The sequence below is a fragment of the Mchenga conophoros genome, linkage group LG1, assembly GCF_057382185.1.
Source record: "Mchenga conophoros isolate Kocher_MC1m ecotype Shallow Benthic linkage group LG1, M_conophoros_male_GT1.1, whole genome shotgun sequence".
Taxonomy (NCBI): domain Eukaryota; kingdom Metazoa; phylum Chordata; class Actinopteri; order Cichliformes; family Cichlidae; genus Mchenga; species Mchenga conophoros.
In genome coordinates this window covers 23,825,157-23,851,485 of record NC_140526.1, presented here as the reverse complement: position 1 = coordinate 23,851,485, position 26,329 = coordinate 23,825,157, and the positions used below count along the sequence as shown (strand labels likewise).

Genomic DNA, 26,329 nt, shown 5'->3' with positions numbered 1-26,329 from the left:
TTAACTCACAGCATCATCATCAGCCTTCTGTGAAGGGTCCAAGCAGGGCAGTGAAGAAGCTGGCCCATCCTTCCTTCAACATCTTCAGATCTGGCTGTCTTCGCACTTACCTTCAGGCTGATGGAGGCGTGGTAAAATGAGGTGATTGTGTTCATTCATAAGGGATCGCTGGTGTTTTGAAGAAATTTTGTATATTCATTTTCTTGTTGTTGTTTTTAATCTTTTTGCAGTATGTTCTAGAAATGTTTCATGTAACGAAGATGAGACGCTGAACATATTTTATTGTATTCCCACTAAAACCTTAAGCTATGGAATCCAGACTTGGCAGGCATGCATTGCAATGAGTTATTAGCTGCCTGAGGGAGAAAGTTGATTCTTTTAACCCAGGTGCCAAACCAGTTATGGAGATCGGCTTCTCCTTCTGATCGCAGTGACTTTAGAGCTAGAAAAAATCAGTGGTGATTGTCCTATTGTGGAGGAGTTAAAGCTGGGATTACAGCACACTAATAACAAAACACTGGGTGTACGTTTTTAATGTACACAAATGTATGGGTGGTTGAATCCATCACTGTCAAGCTCAGGCAGTGTACCCACTTGTACTAGTCTGCACTTGAACGTGTAGGCGCTTTTCTTGTGTTAATAGGGTCTCGTAATTGTGCGACATCACACATGCCGCTGGAGCAAAAGCTCTGAACACCTGTGTATGAACACTAAAGATCCAAAGCACATAAATGTGTTTTGAAAAAATGTGCTGGTGGAGAGCAGGAAGCGGTTTAGGGGCACCTCCTCTCTCCTTCTCCAGTTTCTTTTCCTTCCTGAAGTAGCTGAATGACACCAGGAGCTGCTTTCTGTACTCTAACACTCGTTATCTTTCAGTGACCCAAAGCAAGGTCTCGTTTTCTTCTCTTAAAACATCACTTCTTGTTGCTCAGGATTTGAATTTCTGCTCTTTCATGCTTCGGACGTGTGGCGGTTTGTGCGCATGCATGTGTGCATATGTGCCTCCTCCCTCCTTGCCTGCAGACTGTCCGTATAATAAAGTTTACTCTGCCTAAAAATGCACCGTTGAAACTTTATCGACATTGATTTTGTTTTTCAGTTGCCTATAGTCATTTTTATTTCTTCAAATATTTCAGTTTAATATTGCAAACAACTTCACAACATACAAAATGAATAATATTAACCCAGAAACATGTCAATGAATAAATTTTATATATATATATATATTTATATAATTTTTTATATATATATCTTGTCCTCTGGTGGGGATAAAAAAATAAACAGCAAAGCTTTGACAACAGCACCTTGACATAGTATGTAATTCCAACATTACCTTGAGAAGTTTAGAACAGTAAACAGATAAATTACTTGAGAGGAAATTGTTTTCTGCTGAATATGTAAACGGAATGTTTTTTTTAATAATTTTTTTTGGTCAGCATCATATCCTTTTTTTTCTGTAAGTGGAGAATTTATCGATTTACAATTGAAGCAGCATGCAAGCTTTTGAAGATGGAACTGTCCTCGCGCTCTCTCTGTCTCCCTCTTTGTCTCCCTCTCTGTCTCCCTCTTTGTCTCCCTCTTTGTCGCTCATTTCTTGCCTGTTAATTTTTTTTCCTTCCTTTTCTAATTCTTGGCAACGTAAACAAATCACAATGTCTTGAGGAATGTGATATAGTAATTTAAACTGGGCGCAAATGACTGATCAGATTTTTTTTAATTGTTTACAAGGTCATGAATATGTTCAATAAATAGACTGTAGTATCACTTTTACTGTATAAACTTCATCTTTTTTTACATGCAGTCCATAAAATTTTCATTTGACGGAATAATTTACCCTGTTATGTATATATACAAATAGATATTTTCTCTTTATTCTCTTTTTTAAACTCTTCAATAAAATCTATACATTTTATACACTATCTCCCTCTTTTAATGGTCAATGTGCATACACATGAAGTGTCTATCCTTATAAACCGCCAGCCAATCTTCTTTTTGCTATCCATGGTAAGCGCTCGCACGTAGGACTGGGTTGTCCTGCATTGGGAATTATAATGCCGCTTGTCTATTCCTCTGCAGCCCTCCTTTGTGTACCCCATGGGGTTGCATTTGGTCTCATAAAAGTATTGCTTCAGTTGGCCATTGGGGACAGGGACCTTTTCCATGACGGTAACTTGCTGCCCGGACATGTCTATTGCAGTCTTTTTATCCACAGCTGTCACCCACTGGCTAATACTGTCACACACACTGAGCTCTCCACGTCGTGAGGGATCGGAGTGTCGCCGCACCCTCATGGACATATTAGCGGCATCCAGATAGTTTTTGTATTCCTCCAGGAGAAAGAGCAACGGCGGCTCCAAAGGCACTTGGTTGCTGATCATCACCCGTGAGTTGTACAGATCGACATCCTTGGCCTCCGTGGTGACCACAGAGGATGGGCCACCACCTCCCTGGCTCTTATCGGCCCCCTGTCCCAGCTGCGCCGCCTCGCCCTCCACCTCCAGCAACTCCTCTATCACTTGCTCAAACGTGTCTGTGAGCGAGGGCAGTTCCCCACGCTGGCCTGGGCCTCCACCGCTCTGGGGAGTCCCGTGGCCTCTTTCGGCCGTTGCAGCAGCGCCCAAGTAGCCTTCCGTCCGATGGCCCCGCATGCCCGGGGCATCTCTCAGGGGCGCAGCTCTCATGCAACTGAAGTATGAAATAACCATAGTAAGGAACAGGATGGTCATCACTCTTCTAACCTGGTGGAACTGGAGGGACGGGAGAGAGACACAGAAAGAAAACAAGAGGAGAGAGGAGGGTTGGGGGAGGGCGAGAGAACGAGATGGTCAGTCAAAGAGCATCTTCAACAAAGTTAGCTTATTTTTGATCCATAATGCACCATGTAAGCCTCTCCTCCTATTTCCACCCTCCACTCTTTGTTTTGCAAGCCAAAAAACTGGAGCCAGTAGCTTCGGAATAATCATAACATGTTTTTATTAAACTGATATTGGCACTGTGTCATCGGTGTTTTCAAATTGTTTGCAAACTGTAATCATTCTGTTCCTATGTGAGGTCTGGCTTAGATCTCTATTTGTTGGCAGCAATGCACAAAAGCTGTGCTGAGCATCAAAGCGGCTGCTTATTACAAAAGATAAGATTACACAAATAGATGTGGAAACATCCTAACAGCTTTTTGACTGGTCTGTTAAAAGTCCAATCATGGCTTTCTGTTGGAATAATTGGCTCTTTTTCTTTCTTTCTTTTTATTTGGCTGTACTAAAAGCTCACAGGTGCCCCCTGCTTTTGGGTAAGGAAATTGAGGATTTTCATTCTTGCACTTCATCCTGTAGTTGTTGAATTCTTGTGGATGGATTTATGCCCGCCCCCCCAACCCGCGTTACGAATACGCGACCGTGACGTTACCGTACAAACAAATCACCGGTATTAACACTTCGGGAACCTCCGGTGTGGACAGCACTACCTAACAGAGTCAGTGTGTTTGTGTCAGCGCTGGCAAACACTGATGCTCCAGTATTACTTTATTAAAAAGAGAAAACAAAAAAAAACTGGTCAGTACTACACCTTGTAGTCATGAATGGGAACTATGGGTTTGTTGAGGGACACTGTTTGTTTTCGGCAGGTGGAAGGCGAGAGCACTGCGGGATGAATTAACAGGAAATTGAATGACAGAATGATTTGACATCCTGCCGTGCAAAGCACTGCTATCGAGGCTCTGGAGAACAACTCAAAGCACACGCAAAACCAAACTGAAACACTGTACATATATATTGTAAAATTACCTGAGCATGTGTGCGTCCCTTACCTCTGAGAAGCTCTAAGATTCACAGCAAATCAATGAATCCAAAGGACATAGATCTTAAAACACCCATAATTAAAAAAAAAAAATCAGATCTTGCTTACCACAGGGGCTAATTTAAAAATAGCCCGGCCGAGGCTTTGACTGCACTCTGCATGTCCAAGCCTGACACAGGAAAACACGGCGAGAGCGAGCCCCTGCTCCAGCCTCCACTCACAGAATGGACACAAGGACCTTTACAGTATAAGGAGGAGCAAAACCCCACCTTAAAAGCATTCGTTTCATTCTTAATTGGTATCTGGGGCTGTGGCTGCAATTAACCGACACCACGGTGACTGCCATAGAGATATCTCGTCTAAAAATAGACGTGCTGGGAGTCTCACAGTCTCTATTCAGAATATCACATCCTTCTTCTTAATGAGCCACTCATTCCCTGAGCTCAGTGACGTGCTCCTCCGGAGTGTGTGAGTGTGCGTGTTAGAGGGAGGGCATGGGGAGGGGCTGGCTTGTATGTGTTTTGCAGTGAGGTGGTGATGGTGGTGCTGGTGGTGGGGTGGGTATTTTTCCTCTTACCAACTACAATGGGGACAAAGCCAAGAATAAAGAGCTAATTGTCAACTCGGATATTGTTAACAAAATTCCATTTATGGCTCATTAACCCTTCAGTTTTGTGAAGGTTGTGGTTAATGATATCTGAAATGATATCTGAAATGATATCTGCGAGGCTTCCCAGCACTGAGAATCGTGTAGGTTTTTACGGGATCGAGGCCAGTCACGAGCTTTATGTGTAGGATGCATTTAGGCTGATATTATTATCAGCATCGCGCTCAAATGGTTCCACTTCCACAAGAGGGAAATGAAGGCAGAGGGCTGATTACTGTTAGGCGTCAAACTTCATGCTGGAAATGGTGCAGACGAAGAGTGCTGCATCTTCCGTAACAGACCACAGGGGTAATATTGCAGTAGCAGGGGGTGGAGAGAGTGCCAGCGTCATTTCGCAGCATAACAACCACAGATGACGTCTCTTCCAGGTCTCCATAGGGGAGAGAATGGAGAGAAGGGGTGGGGTGGAGGAGAGGGGGGGAGAGGTTGCTGGGGGTAATGCCACTCAACAGTGTGCAATTGCAGAGCCATTCCCCCGTGTATCGTCACACCGGGAACAACAGATGATTTTATTTCTATCTCGCTGATTTCCTGTTTCCATCAGTACAATCAATATGGCTTATGCTCTCAATCAACATCCTGTTAAAATGCGATAAAGCCAATGAATCATTTAATTGCTGTGGGACCGGCGGAGGATCTCTGGCTTATATCTGTGAGAGGCTAAATGTGACAACATCCAGTGTCTGAAGATTTTATGTGGATTTCACAGTTAATAAAAAAGCAGCCCGAGCATTAACAGGATGAGCAATGAATAATAAAGCGAGGGATGGATTACATATGGAAGAATAAGACCCCCCCCCCCACACACACACACACACACACACACACTCCTTTGGAGCTTCTAGTTCTCAGCTTTGTGGCAACTTGTGCTTGAGAAAGGTGCAGTTTCCTCTGAGCTGACTGTTTAAAGAATGCACAGCCATCTAAACATGACATGCTGAGAACTGAGCTAATAACATGAACGAGGGAAAATAAAGCCCACAATAACTGCTGCTCAAACATGCCTTTATTCATGACAGCACGCCTAGAGCGTGAAACACCCCGAACAATAGCAGCAGGTGAGTGTATGGACTCTGTCTTCTGTTTAGCTCCAGATGACCACCTGTTCATCTGCTTTGAGAGCACGGCTGTATGGCAGGGATATGTAACTTACCCTTGCAGTTATTCTTTGTGCCAGGTGGGGATTAAAGTGATAAATGCCTCCTCTGACAGACGCTGAAAAGTTTCCCTAAAGCATGAAAGGACTAGCGTGGCTAGTGTTATTACACACTACAGTAACGTTCCCAGCCTCCACGCACATGTCTGCACACTTTATGGGTTCATCTTTACTAACGGCAGGCGTGATATCTTATAAACCACTGCATGGGGAAAAAAAAAAACACATCAAGAGAGGAGATCTGAAGTGTGGTTACCACATTTGAATAGAAATGTGCGACCCCATGGCAACATTTGTTCTCTGCCTCTGTCTCTGCTCCCTCGTAGGCACCCATCTTTGTTAAATTCCTCAAGAATACGGTTTACCTGGCAACATGTTTTATCACGCTCAATAAGTATAACACACAAAGCCAAATGTTCCGTTTGAGAGCAGGAAAAGTACAGCAAATATTATCAAAATGGCTACCATAGGACCCCTTGTGCACTACAATGCAGCACTTAAAGAAAAAAAACAAACAGGCATTTAGATTTAATTGTGTTGTCTGCAGTAATGGCTGACACATGTGGAAGCTTGCTAACTGAGATCTGTTTTCAATCTGATGCAGCATCAGAGCACGTTTTACTAATACATGAGCATCACTGAGGATTATACCTGGCCGCCAGGCCAACCCCAGCCACTGCCACAGAAAGCCCAGCATTCAAATACCTGCTGAGTGATTTATGCTACCCAAAAGAGCTGTTAACTCCCTCCCACACTGCGTGCAGCAGTGGGCACTTTAGAGGATACAACAGCAACATACAGCATGGTGAAATCCTTACTGATGTGCTTAGGTTCTTGTAAGCTTAGCGAAGAAATCCTCATTTTAACCCATGAATGACCAACAGACCTGCGGCTGCACACTGACAGCGCTGCTGTGCCCAGCTTTGTACACTAGATGGCATATGAGACCGTCAAATAGTCTGAGCTCGTTTTCTTCCACCCTTTCTCCACCTTTCTCTCCTGTTTTTCCTTCCTCCCCATGATAGATAGATAGATAGATAGATAGATAGATAGATAGATAGATAGATAGATAGATAGATAGATAGATAGATAGATAGATAGATAGGACAGACATTGTCTTTTCCAGGGCATAGTCATACAAGACATCTATAAAGTTAAGTTGGATGTTGTTTAGTTACAAGAATGGTTCATCAAAAAAAAAAATTCGTCATTAAACCATCTATTAATCTGAGATTACTTCTTGAACCACATATTTTCACATCGCAAATGAGCCAGTTTCCTCCCACTTTGTTTGAATCCATAATTATTGTGAGGTTTTGGGTTTTTTCAACACGAGCACACACCGCCAAAAAACAAAACAAAAAACCCAACAGTGTGTGTTGGCCGACCGAGCTAGGCGTTTAGGTCTCGGGTTTCCTATAAAGTCTTAATGAGTTCATCAAAGTTTTTTCCCTCCAACAAAACAACAATACAACAAAAACTGTCTGGAGTGTTTCTGTCTCTTTTCTCACAGAGGAGGAGGTGGAGAAGGAGGAGGGTCCAAGCTTGGACGAACAAATGCAGACAAACAGCCGGAGGAGAGAGTTTATTGAGCAATTTATGTGCGTAAAGTTTCCTTAAAAACAGCCACACAGATGCACACTGGACGGCTTCCACTTTGCTAGCTATGGAGAAATGCCTACCTATATGTACCACTGGCTGCTCCAATAATGTAACCACAGACCTTTCCCCCCCCCTTCTTCTTCTTCTTCTTCTTCTTCTTCTTCTTCTCGAGATTACATCTGCTGAGCTCGTGCTCCCCACTGGAAACCCAATCAACATAATAACTCCGTTTTTTATTAATGAACACGAGGATAAGGTTACACATATCCCCTCTCGGGCTGCTGCGCTGTCTGTTCGCAGGATAACCGGGCTTGATCGAGCTACTTTTAGACCCCCCCCCCTCCCCCGCCCTACCCAGTCCACCCCCCCCCCCCCTAAACACCACACACACACACACACACACACACACACACACACACACACACACACACACACACACACACCAGCTGTCTTTTCCACTAGCAGCATCAAACACGGCGAAAGTGCTTAAAACAAGTTATCAGAAAGAAGCAGACACATACCTTTTAGTGCCCAGTCGTAAAACAGACCATTCAACAGGACGGTAGTGTCATCTGGGATGTTTTGGACAACTCCCCGAGTAATTTACTTAAGCGGTATTTCTGACCCCCCTTCCCCCCCAAAAAAACACTCCTCTCTCCCGACAAGCTTCAGGATATCTCTTCAGCTTTGGAGCAAATAGATTAAATTATTGATAGTGGAAATTGCATGGCTGAGGTAATGCACTCCCATGGCTGCACGGCTCCTTTGGAGATCGCCTGAAACTGAAGTTGTCGCATGCCGAGACGCCGCCGCCGCAGCACCACCACGGAGATGAGAGACCTCTGGAGCTGAAATGAGGAGCCTCTTTGCAACTACAGTAACTTTACTACAGAATGACGCTGCAACATGTGACCTGCCGCTGGCTGACTGCCTGGTCGCATCCAAACTCCTGTTTAAAAAGCCCCGAGGCGGAACTATTAATGCGCGTTCAGTGTGCATTATGTATTATTATTGTTTATCTGCATAAGCCGTAGCCTGCAAAGGAAGCCTCCTTCTTCCGTATTTTTTTTGTACTCAGCCTAAAAGAGGTGGCATTTTTTTTAGAAGGTTTTGCGTAACAGCGCGTCTCCACCAAGTCGTGATACACTGCGTGCCATTTACAGATGGCCTATTTGTGTAAAATTAGACATCGGAAAAATTAAAAATAAGCATTTTCTGTTACGGGTCTCGAAATAGTGTCGAGACTGGGTAAGTTATATCAAAGAAAGCTTAAGTATTTGTGTGAAGGAGCCATTTGCGTGCCCCTTTCACATCATTTAATCCATCTTGTGTTAGTATCCCTGATATAACATATGAAGAACCCTCTCATTTTCTTATATAAACTAGATTTTGATTGTAATTCTGATGCTATATACACAGAATAAACCCAAATCCAGTATAGGATTATCATCTTATAATTTAGCTGCTGTAAAATGGCAGTGTTGGATGCTAACAGGCACAGGAGGGAGGTAAAGATGAGAACTTATTGAAAGCAGTTCTCCTCCTTGCTTTTAAAGTGAGCCATCTCTACAACAGATGGATGGCTCCCCTGCAAGGTGCTCTGCAGTGTAGTAACCAGCTTTCATGGGTTATTATTCCCAAAATGTTAACCTAAGCAAACCACATCATATTTACAGGGAAATCTTGGACTGCGAGGCTGATTTTGATATTGTTTCTCCCCTTGGTTCACTTTCTTTAATGAGGCAGAATTCAAGTGAAGATGTCAGCCGAGGCACAACCTTTCAATGGGTGATGAACGTTTGGAAATTCCACCTCTGATGAATACGAGAGCGAGCATAATGGAGAAACAGAAGCTCATTATCCTTGTGACTTGGCCTCGGTCCAGTGCAAAGATTTATTGTGATGTGTTGGCTATATTGCCATAATGATTCTTCCCTGCACAAGCTTATGAACTGGAGAGCTCATGTTTGGCATGTAGCTGTATGGGAGTGGATGCTCACACCTGCTTAATGAGTCACTCCCACCTCCAACACCCAGGGAAATGCCAAGATAGATATAGCCCTCCCCGAAGGCTCACAGGAGGTGAGGGCAAACTCTAGATGACAAAGAGTTGCATCAGCAATCACTGAGCGACATGACTCCAAAGAGGATAAAAAAAATGCACACTGCACAAGGGGGCTGTTCCAAACAAGTAATTCATAAATACATCACCTGGCATCTCATTCGAGGAGCAAAAAACAACAACATGGTCTCTCTCATTTCTGCAAATACAGCACAACTGAAGGTGGTTTATCAAGAGAAGTTGTATGGCTTGCACGTGTTTGAGGCTGGATTTCTGAATGAAATCCACACAATGCCTAATATCTGCAAGGAAATAAGGGGTAGTGGGGAGTATTAGAAGCCCTTTGACTCCTCCAGTTGAGGACCAGACTGAAGCATGACATTGTTGACCTAATACAAGTCACCCATGAGGTCGATTTGAAAACCACTAAACCATCATTGGATCTTGTTGAGGTTTGAGATCTCTGAAGATGAAATCTTCTTTTGATGTCGTATGGCAACTTTTCATATGCTTTAGTGATCAGAATGACAGGCGAACACATGTAATTTGAAGTAGCAGTTGGGTAGTTCTCTCCTTATATCTTCCCAGCTCACGACCCTTTTTGCTGTTTGGGCTGCAGGAAGAAGAAGAAGAAGAAGAAGAAGAAGAAGAAACAACCACAAGACCTGACAACACGACCCACTTGTATAACCTTTCAAAGCTTCTCTCGCCAAATGCAACACGAATGCTGACAGGTCCACACTGCCGAAAGCTTCACTTAACAAGTAGAATTATGCCTCCTTGCATGAGAGAAGGGGACCATGTAACACAGGCGAAATGACTTTTGCGAAATGTCATTTTCACCGGGGATAAAGCAAGGCGATGAGGGTATTTTGATCAAAGGGAAATTGCATTGCTCCTCAAGGAGGCAACTGAGAAAACATTTCTTTGGATGGAGGTTGTGTGACGTCAAAGGAGACGAGGAGTGAGCTGAGTGAAAACTCTAAATTGATAAAGTCAGTGCAGGGCCTTTTTTGAAAAAGAAATAATCAGATGCTGGTGTGAGGAGTTAATGTCATCCCTCCTGTGATGACAATAACCTTTAATGTGATCATGAAGCAGACAGCAGACTGGGTTTCTAAGGATCATATATGGCCTATAGACTCCTCCTTCCCACACCCTCATTCAGCTGATACATTATTTCTATAGTGGCAGACTGCAAGTCACTCCATAGCCTGTGAAGCCTCTGTCTGTTTTCTTGCCTTCTGCCCCCCCAACACCACACTCCCCCATCACTAATGTTTGCTTCACTGCTTATAATAAAAATATTTTCTATTTTAAAAAAGAAAGCAGAATTTAAAAAAATGCTAAGCAAGAGAGGATGCACAAAATTAAAACCCTGCCTTGATTTGCTATAGAGCGATTTCCTGCCACCATATGGAAGCAAAAACGCAATTTTCAGAATAAAGGCCTGAAATTAGATACTTTAAATCAACCTTACGGGCCAAAGCCGGCTCACTTTCCGTCTAACTGGCACTCAGGAAACAGCATTAAAAAAAGCTGTTTTGATGGCTTCTGGAAGCTGTCTGAAATCACTGATGTGCTGCATGTTCACATACTGCTGGGAGACACACGTGAATGGTTTGCCGGAATCGTCGAGCATTTCCTGTCACGCCGCGTCATGCATCCTTGTTGTCCCGCAGTGGTCCGTCATATAAGATGTCTTTACAGTAAGAATATTCCAACTATGTATTAATAACTCATCGTGGGCTTCATCGCTGCGAAACCACAGTCACGCTGCTGAATGACGAATAACTGGTAATTAAATGTTCGGAATAAAGGTTCAAGGCTTCGCCTCCTGCCAGAACTTGTTTAAACAAGCCTCTTAATTGGATGAAGGTGCCAGTGATGAAGATGACGATGATGTGGTGACTAAAGCAGGAGCAGCAGCGGGGACAGCGACGGTGGCGGCGGGCGATGTAGCCTACATTTTCATAATGATTAAGATGATTAATTTTCAATCTAAATATATCGTGACGTCCGCCTCTCTGCGGAACCCAGATTTTCGAGATCTATACACCCCCTGCCCCCAATAAAAGAAAAATAATAATCAATAGCCTATTTATAATTTATATCAGACATCAAGCGATTGCATTTCATGAATGAAAGCGGGGGGTGGAAAAAAAATCCGAAATCCGAGTTTTACTGGGGGACAAACGTCGCCCATGTCTATATAGGGAAAATGGCATTTAAATCCGGATTTTTCCACAAAGTGCAGAATTAATGGCGTCGGGGTAAAACAAGAAAGAAAAAGAAAAAAAAGGATATAAAAACCGACACACAAAGACCAACAATTACATGATGGAGAAAAAAATAGTATCTGCACGAGACAATCTAACACGTTAATAATGCTATCTTTATTTCCACCCAGGGCGTTTCTTTTTCTTTTTTCCCCGTTTAATTTAAAAAAGGCCCATCCGAAAGAATTTCATCGGATTTTTTTTTGCAAAGAAACCTACCATCAGGTTTGTTTTTGACGCCCACCCCAACTCTGCAGAGCTGAGAGTGCAGAGAGAGAGGGGAGATTCTCGGTAAAGATAACACACGCGGAGACGCACGCACACAGGCGCGAGCGCACGCAGGCGCACGCCCGCACACAAACACGCGCAGCCCCATTTATGGACTGATCCGCTGACGTACATTGCAGAAAAGTGCTATAAAAAAACCTTCATACATACAAAGTGTGTCGTGCCACCCCACAGACCCCTCCTAACCCGCCTCCGCTCATCCCTCCTCCTCCACCCAACACGCCCACGCCCACACCATCTAATCCCACGTCTCGATGGAAAAAAAAAACAAAACATAAATAAATTAGAAAATAAAAATAAAGCCACGGCCAGAAAATAGAAATAGAAAAAAATGCTTACGTTTATAAACAGTGCAGTCGGAGGGGAAAAAAGATGGTGCAGTAGAAAAGAAAAGAAAAGAAAAAAGGTGAGACAATGATAGCATCTGTGAATTAAAAAAAACATAAGGCCAAAAATTTCTTTAAACTGTCACAATTCCCCCGATCTGTCATCCAATGAACCCTTCCTTTCGTTTCGTTCGGCAAATTAATGATTGGTCGTAATTTGTGCAATCAGCGGGTTTTGTGGCACTGATGCCTGGAATGTGGCTATTAAAGTCGCGTCGCTGCCTTTATTAAAGGAGCATTTTTATGAATGTCGGGTTAGCCTAATAAGTAATGTGATCTATTTGGGTTTCAGCGTCTCATAAAATGAGGAGTAATAGGTCATAATATGCGGAAACCGATCTGGGCGCATTACATTGCTGGGTTAAAATTACGGAAAACGCCAGCAGAAGAAGAAGAAGAAAAAAAGGAGGGGGGTGTCCCATAATTCAAATGTAATTAGGGATTTACTGGATACTTTCATATTGGAAGTATTTATTTGAAATCGCAGCCCCCTGCACGAGAAGTCTTGATTAAAACAGGACTGCCAGTGGGCGTTGGGGCTTTTCTCTTCCCATGCTGTTGTTTTGCCATGCAATTGCTTCGACTTGGATCAGAAATCTTAAATCTTTGACCAAAGGGGGTGTGAGTGAGAGAGCCGGGGGGGGGGGGGGGGGGGGGTAGACAATATCCACTGCTTCTGCATTGGTGCGAGACGAATTTTTTAAGGCTACAAGTCCTTCAGGAGGGCACAGAAATAAAATCTCGGGGCAGTTTTGGGTGATGATCATGTAAATCAAATAGGCGAGATGAGTGATGCTGATTGCTTTAATTTTAAATTACACAAAAAGAAGAAGAAGAAGAAAAGAAAGCAAGCGAGAAAGAAAGAAAGAACGAAAGAAAGAAGCGATGCTTCCCGAGCAATTTCCTCTCAAGCCATCTTATCTCTCACCATAACGTTCAGCCATAACATCTGTCAGAGGATGGACTTTGACCACGCCCATCTTTATTGTAATTTCACACAAGAATAAAGCGAACAATTTGTACACAGTAAATGAGCCTCGCTTTGGCAGCAAATCACACGAGTCTAAAAGGGGCGAGGAATTATTTATTCTACCCCCACCGCCCTTCGCTTTTTTTCTTACATTTAAGGCTTTATTTATCTTTTATTATCACTAATATTTTTATTCATTCGTAGCCTGCAGTCTGACAGGTCGACACAGAGCCGTGTACGGACAAAGAGGAGGAGGAGGGGAGGAGGAGGGGGGTAGGGTAGCAGGTGAAGTGAAAAGCACCTTATGAATGAAACCGTGGAGCGGTCGTAGTAAAAACACAAGTGATTTGATGGCGATGACGGGAGGGGGGGCTATGGAGGGAAAAGGGGGGGTGCTGGCGCGGGAGGGGGGGGGGGGAGTAGGGCTATTTTTGGTCGATAACAAAATCCGGAGGGTTTGACATCAAGACAAAACATGAATGCAGCAGACCAAACAAGAAAAATAAGCACAGATAGACAGATAGGTAGATATTTTATGATGTGCACGAGCATCAGTATTCCAGTTCGTGCTGAAAGTATCACTGCAGCGTCTTAAGTCCCATATTGGGAGCATGATTAGGCACAACGCAACGATTACGCAAATTGTGTTGCAGCAGTGTTCGGAAACTCCAAAAACGCTTCGCAAAGCTCCCCGCATGAACGTGCACGCACCTATATTTTATTTAAAAAAAGAAAAAAAGCTTAAAAATAACAATAAGTTCAGGATTGTTTTTTAAGAAAGAAAGAAAGAAAGAAAGAAGGATATGCTCCGCCGGGTCTTGGTCACCTGGATCGTGCTTCATTTCGGACTTATTTCGGTTATTCATGTCCACAATGAACACACTGCAAAAGACGAAGGGCTGCATGCTGTAGTTTTAAGTTCATTTCGGAAAAAAGCCAGCCGAAGCCTCGTGAAAAAAGCCGACAGGAAGAAAGGATTCACACAAAAAACAATGGATTGTGCTCTTACCTTTATAAGGGCTGACAACCACTATGTGCGTGGTTAGATCTCCGCGACCAAGACTTGCATGTCCCAAAGTTTAACGCAGTGTGGGGGGGCTTATAGGTACCGAGAATGTGATGTGCAAAAGACCAGACGCCCTAACATTTCAACTTTCACAGTGCTCTACAAAAAAAAGGGGAAAAAAAGAAAAAAAAAAACACATCTGAAGCACGAGCTCTTTTAATGGCAAGCGCTTTTCTTTTACCCCCTTTTTTAAAATGTTTTCTCTCTCTCTCTTGCTCTCTCCCTCTCTTTCTTTTTAGAATCCGGTTTATTTTCCGTTTACAGATCACAGGCTCCTTCAGAATAAGCTTACCAAAAGTTGAAAAAACAATCCCAGGTTTGGCAAAGGGGGGCTGGGAAAAGAGAGAAAGAGAGTTGGCGTCCACTCGGCGTTTTAGTCCATGCACGACTCCGGTGCCTCTGTCCAACGTGCTGAAAGCATAACACAGCCAGGGTAACTATGAGGGGCCAAGAAAATAGCTATATACTTTTTTTTTTGAGTGCCCACTTTAAACAGCTCTTTTTCACCCCCCTACTCAGCTTGCTTCCTCGCGTCTTGTCACGTGTATTTTCCCACCCCTTGCCAAACCAGTCCTCTTAATATTTGATCACATTTTGGTCGGACATTTCCTCCCAGATAAACAGCACCTATACACCACAAACGCCGGCTCAGTTCGCTTGCCACAGAAAGGCTACACTCTTACGCCAAATTGTAACCGGCAGCGCTGATACTGTGCCCCATTGTTCTTAATGTCATGCTTATGACAAGTGTGACAGCCAAGTGGCACATGTTGCTTATGTTATTTAAACAAGCATGGCCACCGCTCGCAAAAGGCAACATAAATGCATGCATAAAATATAAACCCTTCTCTGCCAGCACTCAGCCCTCCAAGGCAGCCTGTACAGCCCACATCACATCCACACACAGCGCGCAGACACAATGTAATATTTCCTTACCCCTCTCACTGTACCGGCATATCCTGAGCAGAGAAATGCCACACAATCCTTTCTCACACAGGCTTTGTCAACATCAGCCTCATCAGACATGGGTCTCGATACTGAGTTTCTCAAGTAGAGTCCAACCCTTCCAGCAATGCGTTGCCAGACTAAACAGCAAGCACGACTATTTGCTGGTAATCATCCCTTATATGCTGTGTGTTTCCATTGCTACTTACCATTTTCCCCTACGCTGTCCTGGAGATAGAAGTGTCTTAATATCCACTCACTCCAACAGATGCTGGTAGGTAATGTGTCTTGTTTGAAGTCATCATATGAGAACTTCTGCTGTGCTCAGTAGATCGCCCACCACTTCGCTGACTTATGAATCTAATAACCCTTTGCAATATCGGCGTGCTTAAACTCTGTTAGGCAACACCTTGGTGGCTCTACAGTAAAGACAAATATCAACAAGGCTGGCTTGTCAGAAAAGCTTGTACAGATATACGTAACACCCTCGCCAGGACAACGCCATTAGGGGGTCTTACGTGATTGAAATAAGCGACGGCAATACAAGTTTATGGGGGGCACTCGCTCCTGACTGATCGCCTCGTTCACCGCCTCAAATCTTTAAATCCGCATCGAGGAACAACGAAAGAGACATAAAAACTTCTGAGACATTTCTCGATTCACGTGTTTGTGTAATAGACTGTTAACTCCCTCTTTGGCGAAGGGCCATGGGCCTATTACGCATACGCACAACTGGTCATTTAGATTGTTCTTACGGGCGATGCGCAGCGGGCTTTTTGTCTTTCTTTCTTCCCCCCCCCCCTCACAAAACAAATAGACATTTACAGCGCCCCGGTGTCTGCTTGTCAAGTTCTAGAGGAACTTGTTGCTGCTCAAAACGAAACCCCCCTCCGCCCTTTTCTTCCTCCCTTTCCTTCTTTCTTCCCCCTTTTCTGCTGGACCACACTCCGTCTCTCTCATATATATATTTACATATATATACACATATATACTTACACTGTCAAACTCTGCTGAAGTGCTGCGTTTCCCCCCTTCAGGACAGAAATAAATGTGAAAAAAGTTAATCCACGTCCTCCGGAAGCGTTATTACACCGAGAGAAGCGACCACAGTGCGTGAAGTCACGGATGATACTTTTCGATCAGGAATATCTGGAAGTTCAAAGGCGAAATCTGTTTTCAGTAAAATTCCATCAGTTACACTGCCAACACTCAGCCATCTGATTGTTATGCAGTGACGAAGCGCCGTACTTGCAAGTGAAGCCCCAAATGTACTAAGTAACATGAGTAATAGGTGATGCCTGACTCTTTGCCAACATCCCAAACTTTTTGAGTGCGTGTGTAAGAAAAGTGTCATTCTGTGCTATGATCTTTTTTTTCGTCTTTTTTTTTTTTTTTTTTTGGTCATAGCTTATGGAAATAACGCTGCATGGGTGGCGCGCTATTGGAACCTGTAGGCGTGCTTCTTCAAAAGAAAAAAAAGAAAAAAAGAGACAATAGCACCAATCTAACAAATCTTTGGACTTTTCTCTGGAAACAAACAACAAAAGCATTAAATTCCCCCCCCCCCAAAAAAAAAAAACAAAAACAAAAACAAAAGCTGCTCATCAAAGTGTTTCAGGTACCTGGATGCCATCCCACCCACACCTGCTGCTCTGATACTGCTGTTCGCCTTCACGTAGGGGAGTACATGTGCCAAAATACGCACTGATTTTAATATTGAACCTGAAGTCACATTTCTCTGTTGTCAGTGGCACTTGTCAATATTGTACCAAAACTTCTGACACATTCAAAAAGTCTTTTCTTGGCGAGCGCAGCTGATTCTAATCTGGTCTGACTACGCATGTAGCTACTGTGTCAGCCTGCTTGTAGAGGCAGTGGCCAAAAACAAACAAACAAAACAAAACAAAAAAGAGAAGTTTTTTTGTGGTTTGTGTCAATACATTTCTGCCTCAAAGACACAAGATGGCATAATTAGATAAAAATAAAAAACATATATGTGTGTTTAATCATAATTATTACTGGGCAAGAAAGATGTGGTTCTCCGTGTACCAAACAGGCAAGCAGTGCTGGACTTAAGAGCCACACATAGCTTATTATCCTTGAACTCGGTCCTCGCAGGCTTTTCACACAGGGGGCTACTCATTACAGGCGACTAATAAAAGGCAGTGACATGAAGAGAGAGGTAACACATATCAGCCCGGGTGAAGACAGCACGAACAATTCCCCCTCTTTTCTTTTTCACCTTACATGATTAAATGATTAGGATGTATGTGTCCCCATCACCTCGCAGGCTCCTACCATCATCCTACTCTCAGGCCTTTTTGCTTCCTGACGTGGTAACTTGACTTGCTCCTACTTGTGATGTTGTTAACACTTCCTCTGCTCCCACAGCTTTTCGCAGACTCTGTTACTGACTCATGCTCGTCCCTTTTCCACTATCCGTGTCCTCCCCCGCACTCTTCAGCACAATATCTTATCCGAGTCCGAGGTCATAGATCAATCACTTCATCCCCTGGGCTGCATATGACTGCATGGCATTTTGCTCTATGGTCTGCCAAGATACTTCACCTCTTTTGAGCTTACTCTTGGAACTTATAAGAGTTTGAGTGAAATATATTTTGGCACAGGGAGTGTTATTAAAATGTGTGGCCAACGGGCTGCACCTCGGGATAAACACGGGGGAAGAATGTGCACTGTTCCGGCCTTTTCGAGGTCTGTTAGGAGGTACAGGTGTTGGTGTTAATCGGATACAGGCAATGCAGCAAAGAAGATGTAGGATGTCACAATTATAGCAGAAGCAGTCGTGGTATCTCTTTTGTGATTGGCTCATTACCACTTGTTGTTGTCGTTGTTGCTCTGTATTTTTGTAAACCTGTCTTTTAACCTCCTGAGCTGCACGCAGCTTTTAAGATGTAACTGTGTGTAAGATTTTGTCCAACCTTTTTCCCAAGGAGCTTCCAACAATCTGCCCGTGAATGCCTGAAAATGACTCTCAGCTCCACCTCCTCAAATGACAACTGTAGAAAAATTAATCACCAAAAAAAAAGAAGGGGGGGGGGGGGGAGTATTGTTAAAGCCATTTTAACACTGCAGTCATCATACACCCCTGTTGACATCTGCTAATCACATTTGGGGCCCATTGTGGTCTCTGGAATCATTACTAAAATGCAGAGTGCCAGCCTAAAAATTTTGAGTCTATAAGCACTTTCCTCCTCCCCCTCGCCGTAATGACAACTATTAAGCGAGGATGGATCCAGTCAGGGCTGTGTGTATCATTACTCTGTCTTAATCTTTGTCCCATAAATATTGATAACAAGAGCCCCACGTCATGCGTTACTCGTACCTGCTGTTAAAAATAGACGGCTCGCTGATGGCAGGTTATCTCTTACTGTCAGATCCCAGTGTATCTCTACCTCTTGTATCTACAGGAAGTTGAGCTCTGGGACAAACAAAGAGCAGACAGAAAACAACAAATAGTCTGATTACACATGAGTACATCAAACCGCCGGATCTCCTGTCTCCTCTGTTTACCGAAAACAAAATACAACTTGTGGAAAATAAAGTGCCAAGTATTAAAAATGAAAACTACGGATTTGTTTTACAGGAACGCACAATCTCATAACGAAGCAGTCAAAATAGCTTAATACAGTCACCCTGTTGACAATGTGCTTCATGCTGTACATCTGTCATTCTGTAGTGCAGCTTCATAATATTTCTGTAGCGCGTGGAATTAATTATCAGGCTCGGTCGATGACTCAGAGCTCAGGTCTTCAGAAAGTAATGCAGCCCGTAAATAATCGCCCCTACTGCCACCATACTTCACACTGATAGCGAGCATTGCGTTTGTGCTAATTTCGCTGGTCTATGTATAGTGTGATGGACAGTGTTAGAATGAATGATATCTGGGTTGCCCCAGTGGCTAAGCAGGGGCCGAAATTGAACCGAATGAGCTGCTGTGACATTGAGGGGGTTTCTATCTAGCTTTGCTGCCTACACTGTCATCCATCTTCTTGTGACCAGTTAAACACCAGGTGACTGTGTAAACTCTGCCTTTAGGGCTTCGGGGAGGCGGAGGCGGAGGGGGAATCTGGAGCACCGAGTGTGACATAGAAGTACACTGATGTCTTAACTCTGACTAACTTCCGTCTGCTCAACAGCCTGGAGTGGAGGGTGCTGCCTGTCTGCTGTTATCTTTATTCCTGCCCTGGGTGAGACGTGTAATCCGGGCCTGCCACTGGACTAAGAGGCTGCTGAACTACAGCGAGCACAATGAAAATGACTAAAATAATCTAGAAGGTGTAAGCTCAGTCTCCTTTCTTGGTCAACAAGAACAGTGAACACAGAAATATGGATCTGAAGTCGTCTCAGATCAAATATTGCCCCAGGACTGTGACTTATTCATGGATCAAACGAGGGCTCGTTGCACTGAGATGAGATTGTGTGTGTGTGCGTCTGTGTTTGTGTAAGCCCTGAATGTGTATGGAGTGGTGCGAATTTGAATAGATATATTTGCATCTTGTTGCTTAGCCAAAGGCATTATTGGCTCCCAGTGGTCGTGACCTGAAATTTTGCATGCAAGGCAACCCTGCAAATGGTAGCCCCTTTATGATCAGCCAGATATTGCACAGTGGAAGTATGAGCCACTGACCTTCAATGCAGCGCATACATGTAACACTTGTCGACACAGATGTTCACATTTCATGACTGCCTTGGCTTCTTCGGTTCCTCTTCTGAACTCTATGAGAAAAAGGAGACACAGTAAAATAAGTGCAGCTGCATTAAAAGTATTGTGAATGTTCAGGTGGATTTGGCAGGTTCGGTCATTAATATTTAACCCTGATGGCCGATATGTAGTCAGACATGCTGGAATGTAACAAAAAAGGAAGGAAACGATGGTAGTGACAAAAAAAAAAAGAATAAAATAAAAATATCAAGTGTGTGGTTATTTTTATAGGTTACAGATGTACAGAAGTCATTCCACAGTAATATTGCACACATACTCAGGAAGTAGGAGGTAGATTGTCTTCTCAGATATTCACTTTGTGTGATTCAACCGGACACCGGTGAGGTGGACTGAAGCAGCACAGGCTGTTGACCTTGTAATGGATTTCTGAGTCCGACTTTGAGTTCACAGGCATCCTCTTCTATTTGCAAGAAAAGAAAACCTTTTTTTTTTCATTGTTTAGGTTTCCAGTATAGCCACAGTTCCTTACAGTACAGTTGAGCGTAAGCCAACATAAGCAGTACCACCAGTCTAAACTCACATCGGCATTATTCGTTCTGTAAAACAGTCTGTTTTTATGTAAAAGCCCTTTTCTGACCCCCGTACTAAAATGTCTATGCGATGAATATAATCTTTATCTGCTTAAGCACTTGTGGGCGCCCCCAGGAATGGAAGGGTCAAGAGTTTTTAGCTCTTTTACTGGTCGTCTGCTATAAAAGACAGCAGCAGCCTGCAGAGGAGGTGGATGCTCGTGACTTGGACGGCTGGCAGTTCAAATCCCTGGACTGACTGACAAAAGCTGTGTAGGAAAGCAACGCTGCACTCTGCTTCAAAAGTGACTCGTCAAAGGGCGGCTGCGTGGAGTTACTTAAGTCCCAGCTGTTTGGTAACAACAGTGTAAAAGCTGCGGCTGCAGATGTGAGCGCGTGAGCTTTCTCTTCACCTTGTCTGGACTCATTTTCAGATTTGAATCAAGCTCAAATTAAGGCCAATGGCTCGCTGATTAAGCATCAAGCAACATGTGCAGCAGCTACTTAAACAGGTTGTTATTCTAAAGGTAGAGCCTCAGAACATTTGAGATTTATAGCTCACCCTTGAGCACAACACCTTTTGCTCCACAAAGCCCATACACTACCTGATCTGGAGCTTTCCGTGATATCTCTTCATCAGTGGATCTGTCTACTTGTCATGCAATTAAAGATCTTGCCTGTTGTTTGCTTTCTTAGTACTTGGATGACTTGCCAGAATAGGCTTATACTGAGTAAATGGCTGTCTATGTTTATGAAGAATACTGAATATCTAGAGATTTTATTTGTTTTTAACGTGCGGTGTCTGCAATAAGCACAACATCATATTATATTTGTAAAGTTTAAAATGGTGACAAAGCGGACAAAATAGCACCAACCTGCTCCAGTTTGTTTTACTAAGCTAAACTGACGCCCTGACCTGACAGCACAGCAACTAAGCATATATGCCCAAAGTCCCACTCCCCACCATCCATCCCCCAAAGCCAGACAAGATACCCCATTACAGTTGACAGACAGACAGTAGGCACAAAGTTTAAAATAATGGTCTTAAAGGGAATAAAAGCCTTGCAGTGACTGGTGAGGGAATTGTTAAGGATAATACAAAGGAGTGGGATTTCTTGTGCATTTGTCTGAGAGGGATATCCCAGCCAAAGTTTCTCTATACATCAAAGGGCCGACACAAATAAAAGCACACTTGTCAGGGGCGAACAAACTGCCTCCTTTGTGTCTTCTACCAACCAAATTCAGGCGCACAAAGCCTTTGGATGTACAACACCGCAAAGAAGACATACTATTCAGATGACATGCTTTGCTCTCTGGTGGTTTGCTGTGTGCTTTTGTGTGCCCTTGACCAGGACAGATATATAATATCACTGGATCAAAATCCTTTCAGTCCCTTTTACTCTCGTTACACTCCCTCCCCCATACACTCCACTATTCTTTCTTTCCTTAAACAAAGTAAACTTGATGCAGCCAGATAACACTTGCAGCCCTCAGGCCTCATGTCCAAAAATGAGTCTCAGGTTCATTCTGGCTTTTTTTTTTTTCTTTTTTTTTTTTTTTTACAAACTATGGTCAGACTGCATGGCCACGTCAAATCTTTGTTTGATTTCTTCTAACATCTGCCAGATATTAAAGTCCTGCAGAATAAATTCTTATCGCTCACAAAATATTTCCATGCTATTAACAAATAAGAAGAAGGAAGTGAGATGAGTGCGTGTGTATCATTTATAACTTGCTTTCTTGCTTTCATCAGTCTTTCATGAACTAAATGTTATTTTTTCCTTACAGTGCTTCAATTAAAACCCACGTCTTACACCACCCTGTATCATCCAGGTAATCCAGATAATTAACTGGACAGAAGAAGCTGCACTGTTAACCTAAAGTTATGTTTATAAAACCTTTGTATGTAACCTTTGTATTTCAAAATACTGATCAAATGAGTGTTGCCTCTTCCTGCCTTGAAGATAGTTTAAAAAGAACACAAACAAACAAACAAACAAACAAACAAACAAACAAACAAACAAACAAACAAACAAACAAACAAACAAACAAAAAGAGTAAAGGGAAAAATCACTTTTTGGTAGAAATGTTACTGATATATCTTGATTGAACCTAAAAAACGTTGCTTTATTTTAAGATCTAACAACAAAGATTTACAGTACTGTGCAAAAGTTTTGAGTCACCCCTTATTTCTTTATACTAATTCATTTTTCCAATGTTTTTGCACTAGTTCTTCAGGCTTTCTCAAGGTCTTCTTTGGACTGGTTGCTTTTTCACTCATTTTCAGTCCAGTTCTTGTACCTGGCCATTTTCAGAAGAATTTATTTTGTGTGTTTTTTGTTTGTTGCTTTGTTAACACTGACCTATAAATCATTCAACCATAAAAAGACACCTAACTCAAGGGATGAACCAGCATTGTGTATACACATAAGAGACATAGCAAAGAACCAATTTTAAATGATATCTTTAGGCACTTTGTTACATTCAGTCTATCACAAAACACATATTTTATTCCATTTTCTTCAGCTGAATCCATAAAAAATGCAAAAGATAGCACAGTTTGACAGTCACAATATAGTATTTTTGCCCAACAAGATGATTCCCAAAGAGCCATTTGTCATTAGAAAACTGGACAAATGGAGGTTTAAAGAAGAGGTGGCAAGCCTAAAAACTACTATCTACAGCTGATGAACAGTATCTGAAAAAAATCTATCTATGGCATGAGAGATTCATCAGGCCCTTCAGTTGATCCTGATGCTGTTTACTGAAGCCTCATCAGAAATGGTCTCAGTGGAAGGGTGGCTGTCAAGAAGCCATTCTTGAGGAAGGGAAACCGGGAGAAAAGGCCACACAAGATCTGGAATTTTTCAGCATGACAGTGATCCCAAACAGACTGCCAATGCAGTAGAAGCTAGATAGATAGATTTGAAGAGCACACAATGGAGCACTACCAGTCGTGGATTGGCCTCCTCAGTGCAGAGATTACAACATTATTGAAACTGTGTGGGATCATCTTGATATACAGAACAAAATGCAGCCAACATCCAAAGAAAAGATTTGAATGTTTGAGAGAGAGAATTCAGGTTGGGTTGAAGAATAAAGGTGGTCATACCAAATATTGACTTTAAAGCTTGTTAGAATTACACGTATTATACAGTATTGTCATGTGCATTTGTACATTTTCACTCCAACTATTTCCAATTTTCCTAGGAAAACATAAAGAAATGAGGAGTGACTTGAGATCTTTGCACAAAACTGTATTTACTAAAAAAAAATAGATTTTTAAATCTTTAATTGAATCTAATAGTACATTTGCTTTAATTATCGAGAGTTCCTAGCAAAGCCTTTGCAGTTTTCTTTTTATTGTACATGCATGAAACGAACTAATTCCTGATTCCTTTCAGTACAAAGACAGGAAAATCATTTTAGAGGAACACTGATTAATGATTTTACAAAGATAAGATGTGTGTGTGCGTGTGTGTGTGTGTGTGTGTGTATGGGTGGAAAAAGTGGACTGAAATTTAAAGATTTTATGTACTATTTCTAGTTGACCTTTACTCATGTAAATATATTTGAGAAAAACACAAAAGTACAGCTGAGTTCACTCGGAAAAATAATGGCAAGGACCAGTGTTTAACTCTGCCTTAAGAGATTTCACTTCAGTGTGTTGAATAAAAAAAAAAATCTGAGTGAATGCAATGACTCATCATCAGGGTCATTTGCCTTTCACTGCAAATGAGTGTGGGTGTCTGCCTAACTTGCAGTTATAAGCTGGATATTGTTTTCTAATCAGCAAAGAGAGAGAAAGAAAGGGTAAGAAAGAGAGACCTAGTGTTTTTGTGCACAGTATGCATGAAAGAGTGCAGAAGCACGAGTGTGTGTGTGGCTTTGTGCAATATGTGTGTCAGAGAGACAAAGACTGAGGGCCACATTTAGAGTCTTTGAGATACATTGTGCGCCCGGAGACACGCGTGTTATTTATCAAACAGGCGCTTTGGCCTGGAAGTGCAGCTTCCTGTCAACTGACAGAGAAGCCCTGTGTGTGTCAGTAGTGAAGTACGCCTCTCAGACCTCACATGCACACGTGCAGAAAGTGGGAGGAGATATGGCGGGGTGGTTTTAAGTAAGAATTTTTCATCTCTACAAAGCAGATGCAATTTTTTTTTTTTAAATTAAAGGCGAAGGTAGACAGGAGAAAATTTAATTAACCTCTGTCTGCAGAAATCCAGCCCACATACAGCTAGAATTATATCCATGGTAACACTTCATTTGAAAGGGTGTGGATAAGGCTGGCATTACACTTTCATGGAAACCTGATCATGAATTTAACTTTATGATTGCTGCTAGTGCCATTTAATTCAGAAATGCAGCCTTAATTGGCTAAATGCTAAGTCCAACGACAACATTTTTCTAAAACTTTGGGTCAGTTGGAGAACAGTTTTTGACAGTGAAGAAGCCTATAAAACATGAGTGACACTTCACCCATTGTGCTATTAAATCTAGGGTCTGATATACTAAATAGTGCTGATCAATTCAGTACAATTAACTATTACTCTGGGAAGCTTCAGGTCTTGGCATTCATGTGGCCATGTCCACATGTAACAATTACAAAAACAATCCAGACAGAGCTTGAGAAACACCACAACCACCCCAAAGCAACACAGCCTTCAAATATCTGGAAAATAGCTAACTAAAGCAAGCGGACAACAACATTTCCATATACATAAATACCACATCACACCACCATTAAGGTGAACAGGGTAAAGCTGATCCACTTGGAGCAACCATAGCAGTAATAAGGTATGCAAAGGCGGTAAGTTATGGTACACAATAACTCCTGTCATAAATTTCTGAAATTTTTGCTGAAGTCCCATCTTATGCACAACCGGTGCATTTATATATTATTTTCATTTAGAAGAGAAGGGTAGTTTCTGATGAGCAGTTCATTTTTTTCATCCACTGCCATAACGGCCGTTAGAAAAGTTTAATGCAGGAGGTGAGGACTAAGGTTTATGTGATCTGCAGGCAACTGTAAAGAAAAATCTGATTGTTAAATTTTTACTTTTCATCACAATAAACTCATGCTTCCAAATAAATAAAAGTATAAACAGCATGGTCTTATAAGCTTTCACTGATTTCCAGAATGCTGGTCTGTCATTGTTGTCATTTATGCTTGCTTGGTTAAGTTTATGCAATAAAACATTTTGGTTAGGTTTACGAAGAGGTCATGATATTGGTTAAATTGAACATTTTTTTTATTGTTAACCACAACAGTCTTCCATTTACCCAAATGGGGTTAAAATGTGATGGTTCTTGCCAAAGCATGATCAAGGTTTAGTAGTGAGAACAGGTTAGTAAAAGCCACTCGGTAAGTGCACATTTGCTTGGATTAATATAATTTGCTTAACAGGTTCAATAGGTTTTGGGTTACATGTGTATTGTGTGGCAATATTCTGGATCAGTTCCCAGACTTTGTGTTAAAGTAATGCTATGTAAACAAACAAAGGGAGAAACAATTTGAAAATTTTGGAGCCTCTGACAACACAAAATCTCCACAATGCAACACCAACACCACATCACACTGTAATATTAAAAATATTAGCTAGCATTGGTATAAATGACTACATATCATTCTACTCTCTGAACCTTAAGATATGAGAGTGAGTGCAGCCTGGACAGGTGTACACAGACAAACAGGTCTCTGAATTAATTTAACATTTAACTCTGTAACATAACAGTCTATGGGGACTGACAAAGATTGATCAAGAAGTTACCTTCAGACCTCAAAAATGAAACCAAAAGTCCCCAAAACCGCTGTTCCTCTACCTCCCACTAGGCTGGTTCTAAGAGGACTAACGTGTCC

General features: G+C 42.4%; 1 protein-coding gene across 11 annotated transcripts; it reads right to left on the bottom strand.

The window, feature by feature from the left end:
• Nucleotides 1–1,112: 1,112 nt before the first annotated feature.
• On the bottom strand, nt 1,113–18,619 carry bdnf (brain-derived neurotrophic factor). Of its 11 annotated transcripts, none has more exons than XM_085270883.1 (3): nt 18,557–18,619; nt 18,153–18,230; nt 1,113–2,747 (listed from the first exon to the last, which is right to left on the bottom strand). In XM_085270883.1, exon 3 carries the CDS (start codon nt 2,724–2,726, stop codon nt 1,917–1,919), a length of 810 nt encoding a protein of 269 aa, XP_085127009.1. In that variant the 5' UTR covers nt 2,727–2,747; nt 18,153–18,230; nt 18,557–18,619; the 3' UTR covers nt 1,113–1,916. The 11 variants fall into 11 exon arrangements, with proteins under 11 accessions (XP_085127009.1, XP_085126984.1, XP_085126992.1 ...); XM_085270858.1 differs by lacking the exons at nt 18,153–18,230; nt 18,557–18,619 and adding exons at nt 14,561–14,679; nt 16,210–16,301; XM_085270866.1 differs by lacking the exons at nt 18,153–18,230; nt 18,557–18,619 and adding exons at nt 14,561–14,679; nt 15,423–15,743.
• Between the last annotated feature and the right edge of the window lie 7,710 nt (nt 18,620–26,329).